At 51.9% G+C, this 13,688-nt stretch overlaps 1 protein-coding gene across 2 annotated transcripts; it reads right to left on the bottom strand.

Annotated features, from left to right (window-relative positions):
* Positions 1 to 233: 233 nt before the first annotated feature.
* Positions 234 to 5,580, bottom strand: Rgs16 (regulator of G protein signaling 16). 2 transcript variants are annotated; one of them, XM_026392859.2, is made up of 5 exons: positions 5,446 to 5,580; positions 4,509 to 4,619; positions 3,706 to 3,770; positions 3,257 to 3,423; positions 234 to 1,898 (listed from the first exon to the last, which is right to left on the bottom strand). In XM_026392859.2, exons 1-5 carry the CDS (start codon positions 5,487 to 5,489, stop codon positions 1,677 to 1,679), a joined length of 609 nt encoding a protein of 202 aa, XP_026248644.2. In that variant the 5' UTR covers positions 5,490 to 5,580; the 3' UTR covers positions 234 to 1,676. The 2 variants fall into 2 exon arrangements, with proteins under 2 accessions (XP_026248644.2, XP_026248645.2); XM_026392860.2 differs by having other exon boundaries at positions 3,706 to 3,767.
* Between the last annotated feature and the right edge of the window lie 8,108 nt (positions 5,581 to 13,688).

Below are 13,688 nucleotides of genomic sequence, written 5' to 3'. Positions count from 1 at the left end.
AAGTGGAGCTGCCGTCAGCTAAGGGACGTGGCCACCCTCAGCATCTGTCGCTTTTCTCCAAGTCTGCCAGCTACCAGGTGAACAGAGGTCTTCCCCTGGGCCCGCCCCCCCATCCTGCGAGCTCCCAGCACCTCCACACATCTCCCGCTCCTTCTCCCAATCAGCCCTTATAGACAGGATGTCGCATTTATGTTTTATTTTTATTTTACAAGAATATAACATGCTGAAACAGGAAAACAGGCATCGCATACATCACTCATTAAGGAACCCAGCTCCCTTTGTGAACAATAAATAAATATTTAAACAATAAGGAGTTCCTGACAGGCCCTAGCGGTTCCCAGCACGCTCAGAGGTAGAGTCTGGTGGAGGAGGGGACAGTCAGGCAGCAGCTGCTGCTGAGATTCTCCAGTGCAGACAAACTGAAATGACGACAATAAATAACAACGGCGACAATGGTAACAAAAATAATATGCTATGACAATCGGCACACCGCCACAAGACATCATTCTTAAATAAATTTCCTCCTGGAGGAGCTCAAGTGCAGAGAGAACAGTGTTGGCAATCCTGGGGCACAAGGGGGCTGCCCTGGTGAGTTCACCTCCCACCCTGGGCTCTGGCGCAGGGAATCCATCATGGAATGTTTGTTCGGTGAGGCCCTAAGGTGACAGGCAAGTGCTGATTTCCCCCAGTCCTGTCTTTCCAAGCAGCCCTGCTCCCCAGCTTGACTGCAGCTTCCACCTTCTGTCCCGTGGCCATGGTGGTCCCTGCGCCATCTTTCCCAACACCCCAGGGGTGCATCTTGTGCCCACAGGAAATAGTGGCTTGATTTCAGAAGGACTTTCAGGTACTGCCAAGGGATTAGCTTCTCATTACCCTTCTCTTCCCTGTTCCACACTGTTGGTGTGACAGCTGGGCTACCTGCCCCTAAGGCCTCCCTCGTCCCTCCTCCTGGCCCAACCTTCAAGGGCAGCATAGGGCTCAGAAGCTCCTCAGAAGTCCCGGCTCACAGGTGGGCCTGCTGCAAACATGACCAGCAGCCACTTGCAAGAGGCCATCAACAGCACCCAGGCTGGGTCCACAAGAGCAAGATGGCCTCTTCCGGACTTGCTACTGACCTGCAAAGGGGCTCAAAGACCAGTTTTTGAGGTATAAACATCTCGTTCTAGGCAAGAATCATGTTGACCTTGAGAGGACTGTGAGGATGGACCTTGGGGTGAGCCCGGGTGGGAGAGGAGGGCCCAGCGGGAAGACTCCATACCCATGGCTCTTTCTGTGACATGATCGAAGTCAACTGCCCACTGGCCAATAGCTCACCCAGTTACCTTCTTCCCACACTCTTTTCTAGTTGCCCAAGACACTCTGCAACATCTGCTTGCCCCTGGGGGAAGGCCAAGAGCCAGTGCTGCCTGCCACGCCACCAATCTTGTCCCCAGAGAGCCCCACACAGCCCCCATGCTGCCCTTCCCCACAGCTCCTGGATGCGGGGAGCCCTCTCCCACCGGGCACTCAGTTCACAGTCTCTGGAGGACAGACTGCTGCTCCCGTGCGGACTCTGGGACACCTCCACTGTCCTCTTGCACTTGCTGGGCAGAACCTGCCTCCCATGCAGGGGTGGCCGCCTCGGGGATGGGTGACTCCACCTCTCTGCCCACTAGTTTCCTTGTGGCCCGGAAGGCTCAGGTGTGTGAGGGCTCAGCCAGGCTGCAGCTGGAGGTACAGGCGGAGGCGGCCGAGGCTCGGGCAGCCAGGTCTTGGTAAGCGGGAGACTTCAGGAAACGTGGGTAGGAGTCCTTCTCCATCAGGGTGCGTGTCTTCCCCTGAGCCACCTCGAAGCACATGGTGGTGGTGGCCTGCAGGTTTGTCCTGGTCAGCTCCCGGGTCTCATGGTCTATGTTCACCTGTGAGAAAGAGGGTAACGTGGAGTGAGTGGGGGGCAGAGCAGGGAAGGGCCAGGGGTGGCCCTGTGGGCGGGGGAAGGGCCAACAGGCAGTGGGGTGGTGGAAGCAGCACAGATTCTGAATCAGGAACCTGGGTTCTCAGCTCTGGGCCTATGCCCACATCAGAACCACTGTTAGCCTCCAATCTCTCAGAACTAGTGTGAGGATATAGTAAGATCGTGCAAATCTAATTTCATTTCCTTCTTCTGTAACAACCCTGGTTCGAGTTATCACCACCAGGTCAGTGTCAGGACCCAACTGGTCTCTGTCTTCTACCCTCTTCCGGGCAACTAAACTGAGCCTTTTAAAACTCACTCCGTCTGGTAGCATTTCTGTTACTTCCCACTTCACTCAGAGGAAAGTCAAAGTGCTTGTGGAAGCTTGTGGGACTCTCCATCTGGCCATCTCCGCCTGTCTGACCTCATGTCCTCATGTCCGACTCTCTCTTCCTGCTCCACATGGCCCTATTTCCTGTGCTAGAATTTCCTTTCCTCCCCTAATTCTTTCAACGCTCTGTTCCTGTGTCACCTTTTCCAACAGCCCATTCATGGCTTCCTTTATGAAGCTGAAAGACCTCCCCTCCCTCACTCCACTGCTCCATACCTCCACTCCCTCTCCGCTTGCCTGCTTTGTCTCTAAAACAGCACAAGTCACCGGCTCGCTTATATTTGTTTAATTGGTTATTGGCATCTTCCCCATTAGAACATAAATTTCATCAGGGTAGGGGGTGATTTGTTCACTACTATCTCCACTGAGACTTTAACGGTCAGTACCTTGCGTGTAACTGGTGTTCCATAATGTGGAATAAATCAAAGTGGTCAGAACACCAAATACAAAATGTGATCCCTTCTTTCTCCACCAGGTGGCCCCATGTTCTTTATCAAAAGCAGCCGCCATGCAGAAACAGCCAGAAGGGAAGGCTGAATTGCAAAAGACTCGGGGACCACAGAGCCGGAGGCCTAAGACAGGGCAGCCAGGGACTGAGCCAGGCTACACGAGGTCTCATTCATGACTTTGTCTCCCCAGTTAGTAAATGTGTTGAAAAAAAATCAATTTACAAAGGTGGTCATGGGCAGAAACCAGAAAAACCTGTTGACCCATCCTGCCTGGTTATGAATCTGAAGGGGGCAGCACCGAGCAATAGCATACCGCCTGGTTTTTCTAGTCTCTGGCCACAGAAGCCCACTCCTCCAGTGACAAAGAAGACCTCTCCAATTTAAAACCCAATCCTTCACCTGCTGGCTTCCTACTATTCCTTGTTCTAAAGGGGAAGGGGCAGGCAGGGTCTGGAGGATCCATGGCCATGTCAGGGCACTGACCTCTTTAGGGGCTTCGCTGCGAATGAACTCATCAAAGATGCGGTGAGCCCTGGAGGCCAGCTTGGCAGCTGATCGGATCTTCTTGAACTCCTCGCAGGCCAGCCAGAACTCCAGGTTCTCCTCGCTGAACTCTGTCTTCAGGAAGGCGTGGAAAGCAGCCACTCCATCTGGGGTTGAGGGGAGAAAGGAGGAAACAGGTCAGACTGGGGACAGTGAGGAATAAAAGAAGAAAAGACAGCAATTGCAATAATGGCTCTATTTTTAGGATGTAATTTTCTCAAACAAGGACCTGCCTTTGTATTTTGAAAAGAGGCTGGCACACTAGGGGATCATGTTATTATTACTACTACTATTCTTTCGCCCGTGCTTTCAGCATCCCTCGGACTGGCTCCAAAGCACATGAGTACACATGTGTCATCCACAGACAGACACAACAGAGTCCTACTTACTTTTACTGCTCAGCAGTAAGTCAAAGGACTCTTTCCATCCCAGCACGTCTTCTGAGAAGCTTCTACTAGGGGAAAAAAAAAGTCAATATTTTAAAATTAAAGCAAAACAACAACAACAAAAAAGCATAGCCCAAATCCTAGCCAGAACCCTGATGAGAAGCTGCATAATTCACACAAAAACTTGCTCAGTGATTTATCAAGCTGACTCCTCAAACTCTTAGCTAGAGCCAGGATAAATGGTGGTGTCAATTCAGTGATCAGAAACCAAAGTCAGGGACCCTTTAATCCTCAGTGAGTATCTTTAAGGCTGTTTCTTAGCTTCCAAAATTGCTTCCATTTCCCTGACTCTGAGAGCTTTGTTGTGTACACCTCCACAAGGAATAAGGGCCTTGTATAGGAATTGTATCACCCCAGAGCCCAGTGCAGCTCCTGGCCCAGTTGATGTTAGTATGAAAGGGTTTCTAGGCAAGGTGCACACTAATGGAAGTAGAGTCATTAATAACTACTTCAAGTGGCCCTGGACCCTGTCCTATCCCCAGCTATATGTACTGTGAATTCCCAGAAGGGAGCATCTAGTAACTGTTCATGACCTGAGTGCAGTCAACTGTTGGTAGACTTAGAAGCCTAAAGCCACCAACCCACTCTCCCCTGAGTCAAGTGGCCACCAGACCAATAAGAAGTCCCATTAACATCTTAAGGGAGGGGTTGCCAAGGTTCACCCTAGCATGTCCTAGTTTCTTCTTGTATTCTCCTTCTTAGGCTCCCTCCCTGCTAGGAGCCCTGGGTTGGATGGCAGGACTTACCTCTCTTTGTTGTGTTTACTGCTCCACTCGAACTTGCCAACATTCCCAGAATCAGAGCCCAGCTCTGATTTGTGAAGAAAGATTCCCAGACGTGTCTTGAATTCTTTGGCTCTGAAAGACAAATCATGAGCATGAAAGGATTCTCCATTGACCCAGTCAGCACAGACAGGTTTGTGGGGTCCCAGAAGAGCTCTGCCACCCAAATTTCAGCCTCAAGAGCTCCTGGAAATGCTTGGCTGTTCCCAGGGCCCAAACTGTGCTTCTCTTTTTAGTATCTTCAAGCCTGAAGCAACAGCAGCAATGTCTGAACTGTGCCCTGGTAGGTCAACTCTTTCTGGGTTTACAGTCCTGCCCATATAGAGTTTTTTCCTACTTAAAAAGTAAGATCTTTGTGCCATTTAGCATCCCCTAAGCTTGTCAGGAGAATTTCTGGAACTGCGAGGAAATTGATTCCCGCCTTCATCTTTAACTTTTCCTTCCTGAGACACCAATTCCATGGAAGCTGCATAATAGCTCTCTAGGAAGTTCACACATCCCTCGCTGGTGGGACATGAGTAAGACTTCCCTGCCCTCCCAGAAGTAAAAGAAGTCCAGCGCCCATCCCTGCGCTGTGCAATCAAAACCAAGTGTACAAGAAACTGGGACAGGCTCAGTGCTGCCTGGAGGCGACAACGTGGTCATCCAGCAGAGAGATCTTGGGCAGGCTTACCGCCCTTTGTCAGAGAATGGGGAACGCAACGCAGCACACAACGGGCCTCGGCTTCCCTTCGCTTTTCCTACTCCCTGTTGGTGGTATCAAGTTGCCCTCTGGCTCGCCACTCAAGTCACTAGAGTCCCATTCCCCCGTCCACTCAAGTCCCCAAGCCTGCCGCTCTGCTCCCTAAGAGTTGGCGGGGCTTGGCCTCCTTCCCCCGGTAGCTAGACAAACTCCTCTTACCTCTCCAGACAGGTGGTGGGGAAGGTGGCCAGGGTGCGACACATGGTTGCAGGCGCTGGGCAGCACGTCCTGAGGAGGATGGTGGCGGGTTCCAGGGGACTCGCGAGGGGCAAGCGGAGGCCTTCACTTGCACTGGCCGGGTCTGTCAGCCTGCATGCGCCTGGCCGGGCTGCCCGGGCTTTTATTCCCTCGGAGGGGCGGGGTGGGGCGGGGCGGGGCGCCGCTGACCAATCAGAGGGCGTGGCTGGGCGCCGCGAGGGCGGAGGCGGGGCCGAGGCCCCACGTGGGAGGGCGAGACTGGCACACACGGGGTCTGCGGCGGGCGGGCGAGCGGGGCTGCCCCCTCCTGCCCGGGATGTAGCGTGGCGAGCCAGGAGCTGCAGGGAGAAGGCGGAGGGGGGACGCACCGCCCCAGCATGGTAGGGAAAAACCCGGCGACCTCTAGTAAAAGCTGGAAACTGACACGGCGGTGTCAGGAGGGTTCGTGTGGAGGTGGCGGGTCGGGAAGGGCGACACGGGGGCGAACGCAGAAATGTCTGAGCCTCTTGAATCTTGAAGGACAGGAGCACAGGGTGCAGCTCGCCCGTGACTGTACAGTTAGCTGCCAGTTAAATTATCCTCCTCCTCATCATCCTGCCCATTTTATAGATGAAGAAACAGAAGCTCTAAAAGCTACAGAGTTGCCCAATCAGAATTGGAAATAGCAAATATGTAGGGGCACTTTTTACTAGACACAGAGAAGTTAAACTGCTCAAAGTTTTACAGTTAGTTAAGTGTTGGTGCCTTAATTCAGGGCTTCATCATGGTTTTCCAACTGCCATAAAGAGAAAGAGAAGGGGAAAAAAAAATCTCAGAACCTCTGTAACTGAATGACCCTGGGTTTAAGCAGGATCAATAAGCTAGCTCAGGGTCCCCATCCTCAAGACACAGGTAATAAATGCTCTGTCTCTTATCATCTTCCCATAAAAGAATTATAGTCTCCCCCACTGCCCCTCAGTTCCTATGGGGATTGCTATTAAGAGGCTGAAGTGAAGTGAAGGGTACAGGTCCAGAGCTAGATTTTCAGGTTTCAAATCATGGCTCTGATATTTGCTGATGGGAGACCTGGAGCAAACTTCTTCACCTTTCCATGCCTCAATTTCCTTGTCTTTAAGATGAGACACCAGTACACTTATTTCATAAGGTTGTTGTGAGGACTACACCGGTTTATTCTTGGTTTTCGTTCCCCCAGAAAACATGCTCAGGCAGAGGCTGAGGAGGTTTGCTGGGGAGAGGGAGGAGGAGTGAATGCCATGCCATTTCAGCAACCCCCAGCTGGGCCCAGAGGGTGCTCTGGGGTTCAGTTGACCCTTCATTAGGTTTTCCACTGAAGGGAGGGGACACATCTTTGTACCCCTGCATCTCTGCAGCTGCCTGGAGAAATGGCCTAATCTTAAATAAGATTTAAGCTTATTTAAGCTTCCCTCTATCCAGAACAACTCCTGGAAAAAAAGCTACAGTGGACATCAGACTGGGAGTTGGTGGCCAGAGTCCTGGGTGGCAAGCCACAGCATCCTCAGCAACATGTAAGGTGCATAGAACAGGCTCAGCATGCAGTCGGCACTCCATAAGTGCTAGCTTTCAGTTTTACTTATAAGGATACTGGAATTTTAGAGAATAAGGAAAATAGTAAGTATTTTTGTGTCTCTCGGGATGTAGGTTTTTATTTCATAAGAGGCATCTTGACAGCTGCTGATCCTCAGCAAGGCCTGCTTTGTGTTTCTAGAAGTAAAGGGTCAGAAAAGAGAGAAACACGGAGGTTCCCACCCGAGAGCTCTCAGCAAGCAGACCAAGGAAAGGTGGCAGGGGAAGGAAGGGGAAAACCACGGTGGGGGTGGGGGTGAGCTTGTGGTTGAGGCCGCTACAGCAACAGAAGCCCAAATCAGAATACTGTGTGGGATCTTTTGTCAAAGCAGATCCCCTTGTTGAGCCAAGGCCTGTGGAAGATACCCAGTGAGTCAAAACCGTGCACTCTGAATTGCCAATCATAGTCCTTCCCAGACCTCCCCGTTAGCTGGTGCAGGCAGGTGCCACAGCAGCCCTCACATGGCAGTGCCATCTCAGACGCCAGCCTCCGCCCTCATTCCCATCTTGCCAGCCAGGCTCTCACTCTGTCTTCCTCACAGGTCCAGGGCTGGATGAATGCAGGGCAGCGGCATGCAGCCAGGCAAAACGGGGGGGCCACCTTGTTGAACCACTTTGCTTCTCAGCGGTCCTTCATCTACGTAGTGAGGCAGCCAGCCCCAGCCGGTCAGCAGGGCATTCTGCTGGAGGGGTTGGCCAGCTGGGGTGAGAATTGGTTCACCCATACTTCTGGTGTCCCTAGGCATGCTTTTATGATGCAGCTGCCAGGGGAAGATGTGGGTGTCATCTGTGAGACAGCTGTTCTCCATGTGACAAAAAGGAGTTTAGGGAGGGCTCCAACCCACAGTCTCACCCTTGGTGGCACCATGTTTGAATCAGGCTGGACATGGCCACATGACAACAATAATACTGATTATGCAGAGAATCCCCTCAAACCCCCCTAGTCTTTCTGCATCCCTGTGAATAGGCCAGAGGAGGTTTGTTATTTCCGTTTTGCAGACAACAAACAGCTGTCCCTGAGACGCTGGAACTGGAAACAGCTGAAACCGAGGGCCCCATCTCCAGATTCCTGTGCTAGTCCTGTCTCTATTGGACAAAGAAAGCAAAGAGACAAAGGGATTAATGTGCAGTGCACAGACGGGCAAATCGGAGAGCACCAGGCTCCCTGCTGAAGATGAAGAGCCCTCTCTGAGTTCAACCTGCCTCAAGTTGCCATGGTTACCCCTTTGGTTTCCAGGCAGAAACTTTTTGAAGTTCACAATTTATCCCAAATTCTCTTCCCAGCAGGTTGATTCGTATGTGCAATTTCAGTAATGTGGATGGCTTGAGAGTTGCTGTAAATCCAGCCAGTTGAACTCACTTGTGAATTGCACCAGCTTTGACAAAAAGCTGACCTCATTTTTGCCCAGCACTTCCAGCGCAGCTGCGATCTCTTTGATGGAGGGTGTGGGACACAGCTCTGCAGCCCGGGTCATCTGGGATCAGCAATCTGGGCAAAGCTGGGGTCAGTATTAAATGTCTCACAGTGTCCCAGGCAGGCTACCTTTTATCCCCCAATACCACCCTTTTCAGAGTAGCAGAATTCTAGACAGGATCTTTGTCTACTGCTAATGTTTAAGGGAAATAACCCTTTCTCAATTTTTGATTTTGCACAGATGATTCCCCACAGTGGCCTGGATCCTCTGAATTTCAGTTATCAATTTACCAATACATATTTAAAACAAATTTCCTATATTCCCAAGTTGGTAGAAAACAACGGTTAGTAAGGCTTCTCCTTGACCTCAAGGACCTTATAATCTAGCCTAGGAAACAACTGCGTGGTGGGGAGGGGGAAAGAGAAAGGAACTGTTGTCTGTTGCTGAAACAGATGTGGAGGGATCAGAGAGGATGGGCAGTATTTTTAAAAAGTGAGGGGGTTTTGGTGGCCAGGGATGATAGCGAGGTTTTAATGCGGGGCAGGTAGGAGGGAGCATTCTTTAAATGGGAGAAGCAACTAGGAAAAGCCCTTGTTGTTTGGAGGTAGCGTGAAGGTGCAGGAAGGTTTAGAATTTCCCTAGACACTGGCAGAGCTGCTTAGGCTCTGGGGACACAGTTGGATGCCACTTTAAGGTTTAGGAGCCCGCATGCATTCTGAGGCAGCTGGGTGAGGAGGCAGTGATCACCTCAGCAGCTGTGACACTGACAGGCTCCGCAGACATTTCCCAGCCAGATCATGACAGAAACTTTGGGTGCCCTCCACTCCTGAGCAGAAGTTGCCTGAGTGCAGCCTGGATATAGAAATGGACAGTTTCCTGCAGTGACCCTTAGGCACAGGGTGCCTCTCAATGTACTGCCCATCTGTCCACTCTGGGTTCTTCTCCTCCTCTCCCCTCCATCTAAAGCATGGAAGAGGATGTTTAGATGCCTCTGTGTGCCATTTAAGGCTCTAACCCCCTAAAATCCAGCCACACTCAGTAATTGGCAGGTCTCCACAGGATACCTCCACCTGCAGCCCCTGAGCATGTGTGCTTTTGGCTGAAGGTTCCACATAGGGTTCTCCCTCCCTTGACTACTTATTTAAAACGTATATAATTTCAACACATTAATTTTGTTTATATATTGAAATATAATTCACATAAAAAATGTACAGATCTTAAGTGTACAATTTGATGAAATTTGGTAAATGTGTGCTACACCCAGTCACCAATGGATCACCAATTTGTGACCAATACCCAGTCAAGCTGCCGAATCAACCCAAAACTCTAGAAACTTCCCTTGTATCCCTTCCAGCTGCTCCCCCTGCAGACAGAAGTGACCGCTAGCCTGGGGCCTAGACTCTCCTTGGCATTTCTACCTATTTTCAAGACTAAGCTCACGTGCCTTCTCCACCCTGAGATCTTCCCTAATTCCACCGCCGTGCCCTCCTTTGAGCCATCCCTGTCGTTATCTGTCTTCTGTGCTCACTCACAGAATTGACTCCCAGACTTTCCACTGTGAGCTCCTGGAGGGTAGGGCCATTGCCTTGGTCATCTTTTTATCTTCAGTCCCTCCTACCATGCTTAGTTTAGCACATAGTCCATAACTATTGGCCAGGCAGATGGCTGTGTTTCAACACAAATATATTGAAGTAAATGTTTATTGAGCATTTACTATGTGCCAGGCCCTGTTCTGTGAACTTAGACCTGAATTCTCTGTTTCAGTTCTCACAGTCATCCCTATGAGACAGGTAACATATTGTCCTCATTTACATTGGAGCGAAGAGTGGTGAACCAACTTGGGTATGATCACAAAGCTAGGCAGCAGTAGACCTGGGTTTTGATCTCAGAGTCTTAACTCCAGAGCCTGTGGACATGCACCACGTCAACCTGCACCATGTCGGCTTGCTGGGTGGTGTTCTCCACAGCTCGGGACTGGCTCACTATGGGAGAACGAAGCTTGTCCTTGGGGAATAATGGGAGGATGCTACAACTCATCCTGCTGTCTCCCGTTTCCTCGAATCCTCTCCCTCCCCCTCTTCTTTGCTCACGCCATTCCTCCCTCCCCACTCACATTTTCCGCTTTCTGTCTTTGCCCTTAGCTGCAGTGTCGTCACCAGCTCTGGATTTTTCTGCTTCTCCACTCTCCAGTCCCTTGTGTATGCAGTTCCCAAGCTTGGCTGGGAAAGCCCCGTCCTCTGCTGAAGTCCCTTGGTTAACATCTGAGCTCTGCATTCCCCTGCCACCCTTTCCAGCCCATACCCCTTGCCCTTGGAAGACCCTGGTTTCCACCGGGAAGGAGCCCATGGTCGCTTTGCAGAGAAGCAGACCTTCAGTTTCTAAAAGCTTTAGGAAGTGTTGGGCCCTGAGGACCTCCCTACTGCCCATCCTCCGGGGACTCTGACTGCTGGGAGATGGAGCGGCCCTCTGGGGCTTATGCTTCCTTGCTTGCTGGCTTGGCCCTACATACGCCCTGAGCATGGTGCTTTGTGGTCTGACCCACATGGCTTGTCTGCCTGGCTGTGATCTCTGCTTGTACCCTACACCATAACCCAACTTTCCATCATAACCCCTGCCTGCCAGGGTGGGGGTCCCTCAGCCTATCAACCCTCACCTACTACAGGATGCCTCCTGCAAACACTCCCTCCCCACACCCCTTATCATATTGATACGTTCCATAGCAATAAATGGGCCCCCACATTCTGACATTTCCAAAGTAGGAGAGTTACCTAAGAATCCTGGGTTTCTAAATGTCTTCCTCTTTCTCACCTGACCTATCTCCTTCTTAGCCTTTTTCCATTTATGGACATTTATGAAGACTTAGAAACAGAGTTCATCAAAATCTAGATTTTTTTTTTTCCATTTAGGAATTTCCAAGTCCCTGAGAAGCCATTGGAAACAAAAGAGTAGAGGGGGAAAGTGAGGCCTGATGTTGACAGATGACCAAAAGGTGACGTTGGGTTTCTTGTTCCCTATTCTCTGCAGGCTGAGGATGGAGCACTTTTTTATTTCTGAACTAGAAAGGCAGGCAGGTGCTGCACCCTGGATCATGCCTCTGCCTCTAGGCAGAAGCACGCAGTGGGGAATCCTAACAGATGCCACCTCCACCCAGGCAGAGGAGGGGCCCTGACCATCATCCACCCTAGTCTCCAACCAGGGCACAGGACACTGCTGATATGTGATGTGTGAACTCTGGGGGTCAAGGGGACAACAGGGCCATAGACCAGGTGGGGTGGAAGCATAGTTTCTGGGGAAACTTCAAAAATCAAACTACCCCTGCACCAAGGATTCTCCAGTGCTGTCCTTGGTTGTGGAGGTGGATGAGATGTGGATGCTTACTTGGGCAGGGGTAAAACAGACTCGGGGAATTCTGGAACCCCAAATCTGGTGCCCTGCAAAGGATCTGACAAAAATACATACTCATTAAATAAATGAACGTCTGAACCCGACACTAGACATGATGAATATCTTGGAGAGTCACTGTCAACCCTGCCTCCCCAGGGCCCTGGACTGCAAGTATTCTCAGCTGAACGTCTGCCAGACAACTTCCTGGAAATGGGTCCCAGATGGATCAGATTACACAGTGAAAGTTCTGCTCTGCACTCCCTAGCATGGCCCACCCTATGGCTCAGGGGGTCTCTGCAAGTAGAGCAAACTGGAGCAAAGTAGGGAAGTGTTGAGCAGAGAGCAGGGCCCCAGAGCTCAGCTGGGGTTGAGACAGAGAGCCAGACATACGGGGCACCTGAGCCAACTCTCCTTAGTGCAAAAAGCTCTCAGCTCTCCTTGCCTCCTTCCAGCCATTTCCCAGGTGCTCCAGAGATACCTGTGTTAGGGGGACCCTGGGACAGCTGACCTTCCAGGCTAACTCTGTCTCTGCTCTAGGAAAGGTCCTTGGAAAAAGGGAAACTACCATTTTTAGGCCAGGCCTAACCCAACTCTGAGTTCCATGCCTTACAGACACCATCCTACAGAGGGGGAGATGGACCTCCATGGGTTAGCAATCTACACACCTGGTAAACAGGGTGCTGGGTCTGGAAGGCCCAAACCCAGGGCTACTCAGTGCTGTGCCCCTGGCCCCCAAGCAGCTCTCATGCCCTGGCCCTGGCTGCCACATCCGGCCATGGCACCACACTGCTCCAAGGGACTTCTGGGGGCTCACCTAGGCCACAGAGGAGGCACAAGGACCCCAGGAACAGCAAGCCCCAGCATGTGGCCACCACTGACGCTGGCAGAGGTGTAAAGGCAGAGGCACAGGAGGGCCTTGCCATCTCTTGGGACTTCGGGACCTGCCCTCAATGTGGCCACCCTTCCTCCTTTGTGCTTCCATAGGGAGGGTGTCCACAGGGAGGGTGGGGTTGGGATGGAGAGGGATGGTGCGGTGGCACAGGAGAAAAGTGGTTTATAGGAAAACAAAGGAGGTGCCACTTTTAAAACACGGACCCTAGCTGCGACGAGAGCAAGTCGTGAGGACACGTGCCTCTCACAATGTGCCGCAGCACCCGAGCAGAAGCGTGGTTTGATGCGTGAGCAGCTGGGAGTGGGGCTGGCCTTGGGGTGTGGGAGGGAAGGAGGGAGCAACAGGAACAGGTGGTCCTTTCATGAGCTCCGGGCCATCCCTGACACAGCAGCTGTCCTAGAAACTGGCCCAGGTGGACAGAGGGAGGAGCACCGCGGGGGGCGCGTGATGTTTTGCAGAGAAAGAGATGAGCTCTCCCTAATGGGCCCTGCACGTCTGAGCAGGGGGAGACACGCGGGGAGCTGTGTGACTGAGTCACTCCTCCCCTACGGACGCTGGCTGTGCTGCTCCAAATGTGGCCACCAGGGAACCTCCCAGGTCCAAATCCCCAGGCTTCCTGGACAGCCTGGCTGCCGCAGTAGCAATGACAGTTGGGAACAGTTAGTCAGCACTGCCTCTGGGCTCTGTGTTAAGGTTATCATGGCCTGTGTGTCACTTGATCCTCCGCTAACCTCTGGAGAAGGCACTCTGACTGTCATTCTACAGGGGGGAAACTGAGGCAAAGCTCCGTTAACTGAGGAAGACACAGAAGGACGGAGCCAAGGTGTGATCCCGGGTCGTCTGACTGCCGCGTCCACGCAGTGCCCACTCGCTCTGCAGCCTGCCCCCTCCCCTCTCCCATCTCCCAGGGTGGCAGAAGGTACTTTCCT

Source organism: Urocitellus parryii, chromosome 9 (genome assembly GCF_045843805.1).
Source record: "Urocitellus parryii isolate mUroPar1 chromosome 9, mUroPar1.hap1, whole genome shotgun sequence".
In the NCBI taxonomy this organism is placed as follows: domain Eukaryota; kingdom Metazoa; phylum Chordata; class Mammalia; order Rodentia; family Sciuridae; genus Urocitellus; species Urocitellus parryii.
This window is presented reverse-complemented; position numbering and strand designations above follow the sequence as displayed.

What these genes read in the sequence shown, in the direction of transcription:
- Rgs16 (XM_026392859.2), bottom strand. Translation starts at nt 5,489, where the DNA reads ATGTGTCGCACCCTGGCCACCTTCCCCACCACCTGTCTGGAGAG. An exon ending in CTTACTGCTGAGCAGTAAAA is followed by an intron (nt 3,424 to 3,705) that starts GTAAGTAGGACT and finishes CCTCAACCCCAG; the next exon opens with ATGGAGTGGCTGCTTTCCAC. An exon ending in GCAGCGAAGCCCCTAAAGAG is followed by an intron (nt 1,899 to 3,256) that starts GTCAGTGCCCTG and finishes TCTTTCTCACAG; the next exon opens with GTGAACATAGACCATGAGAC.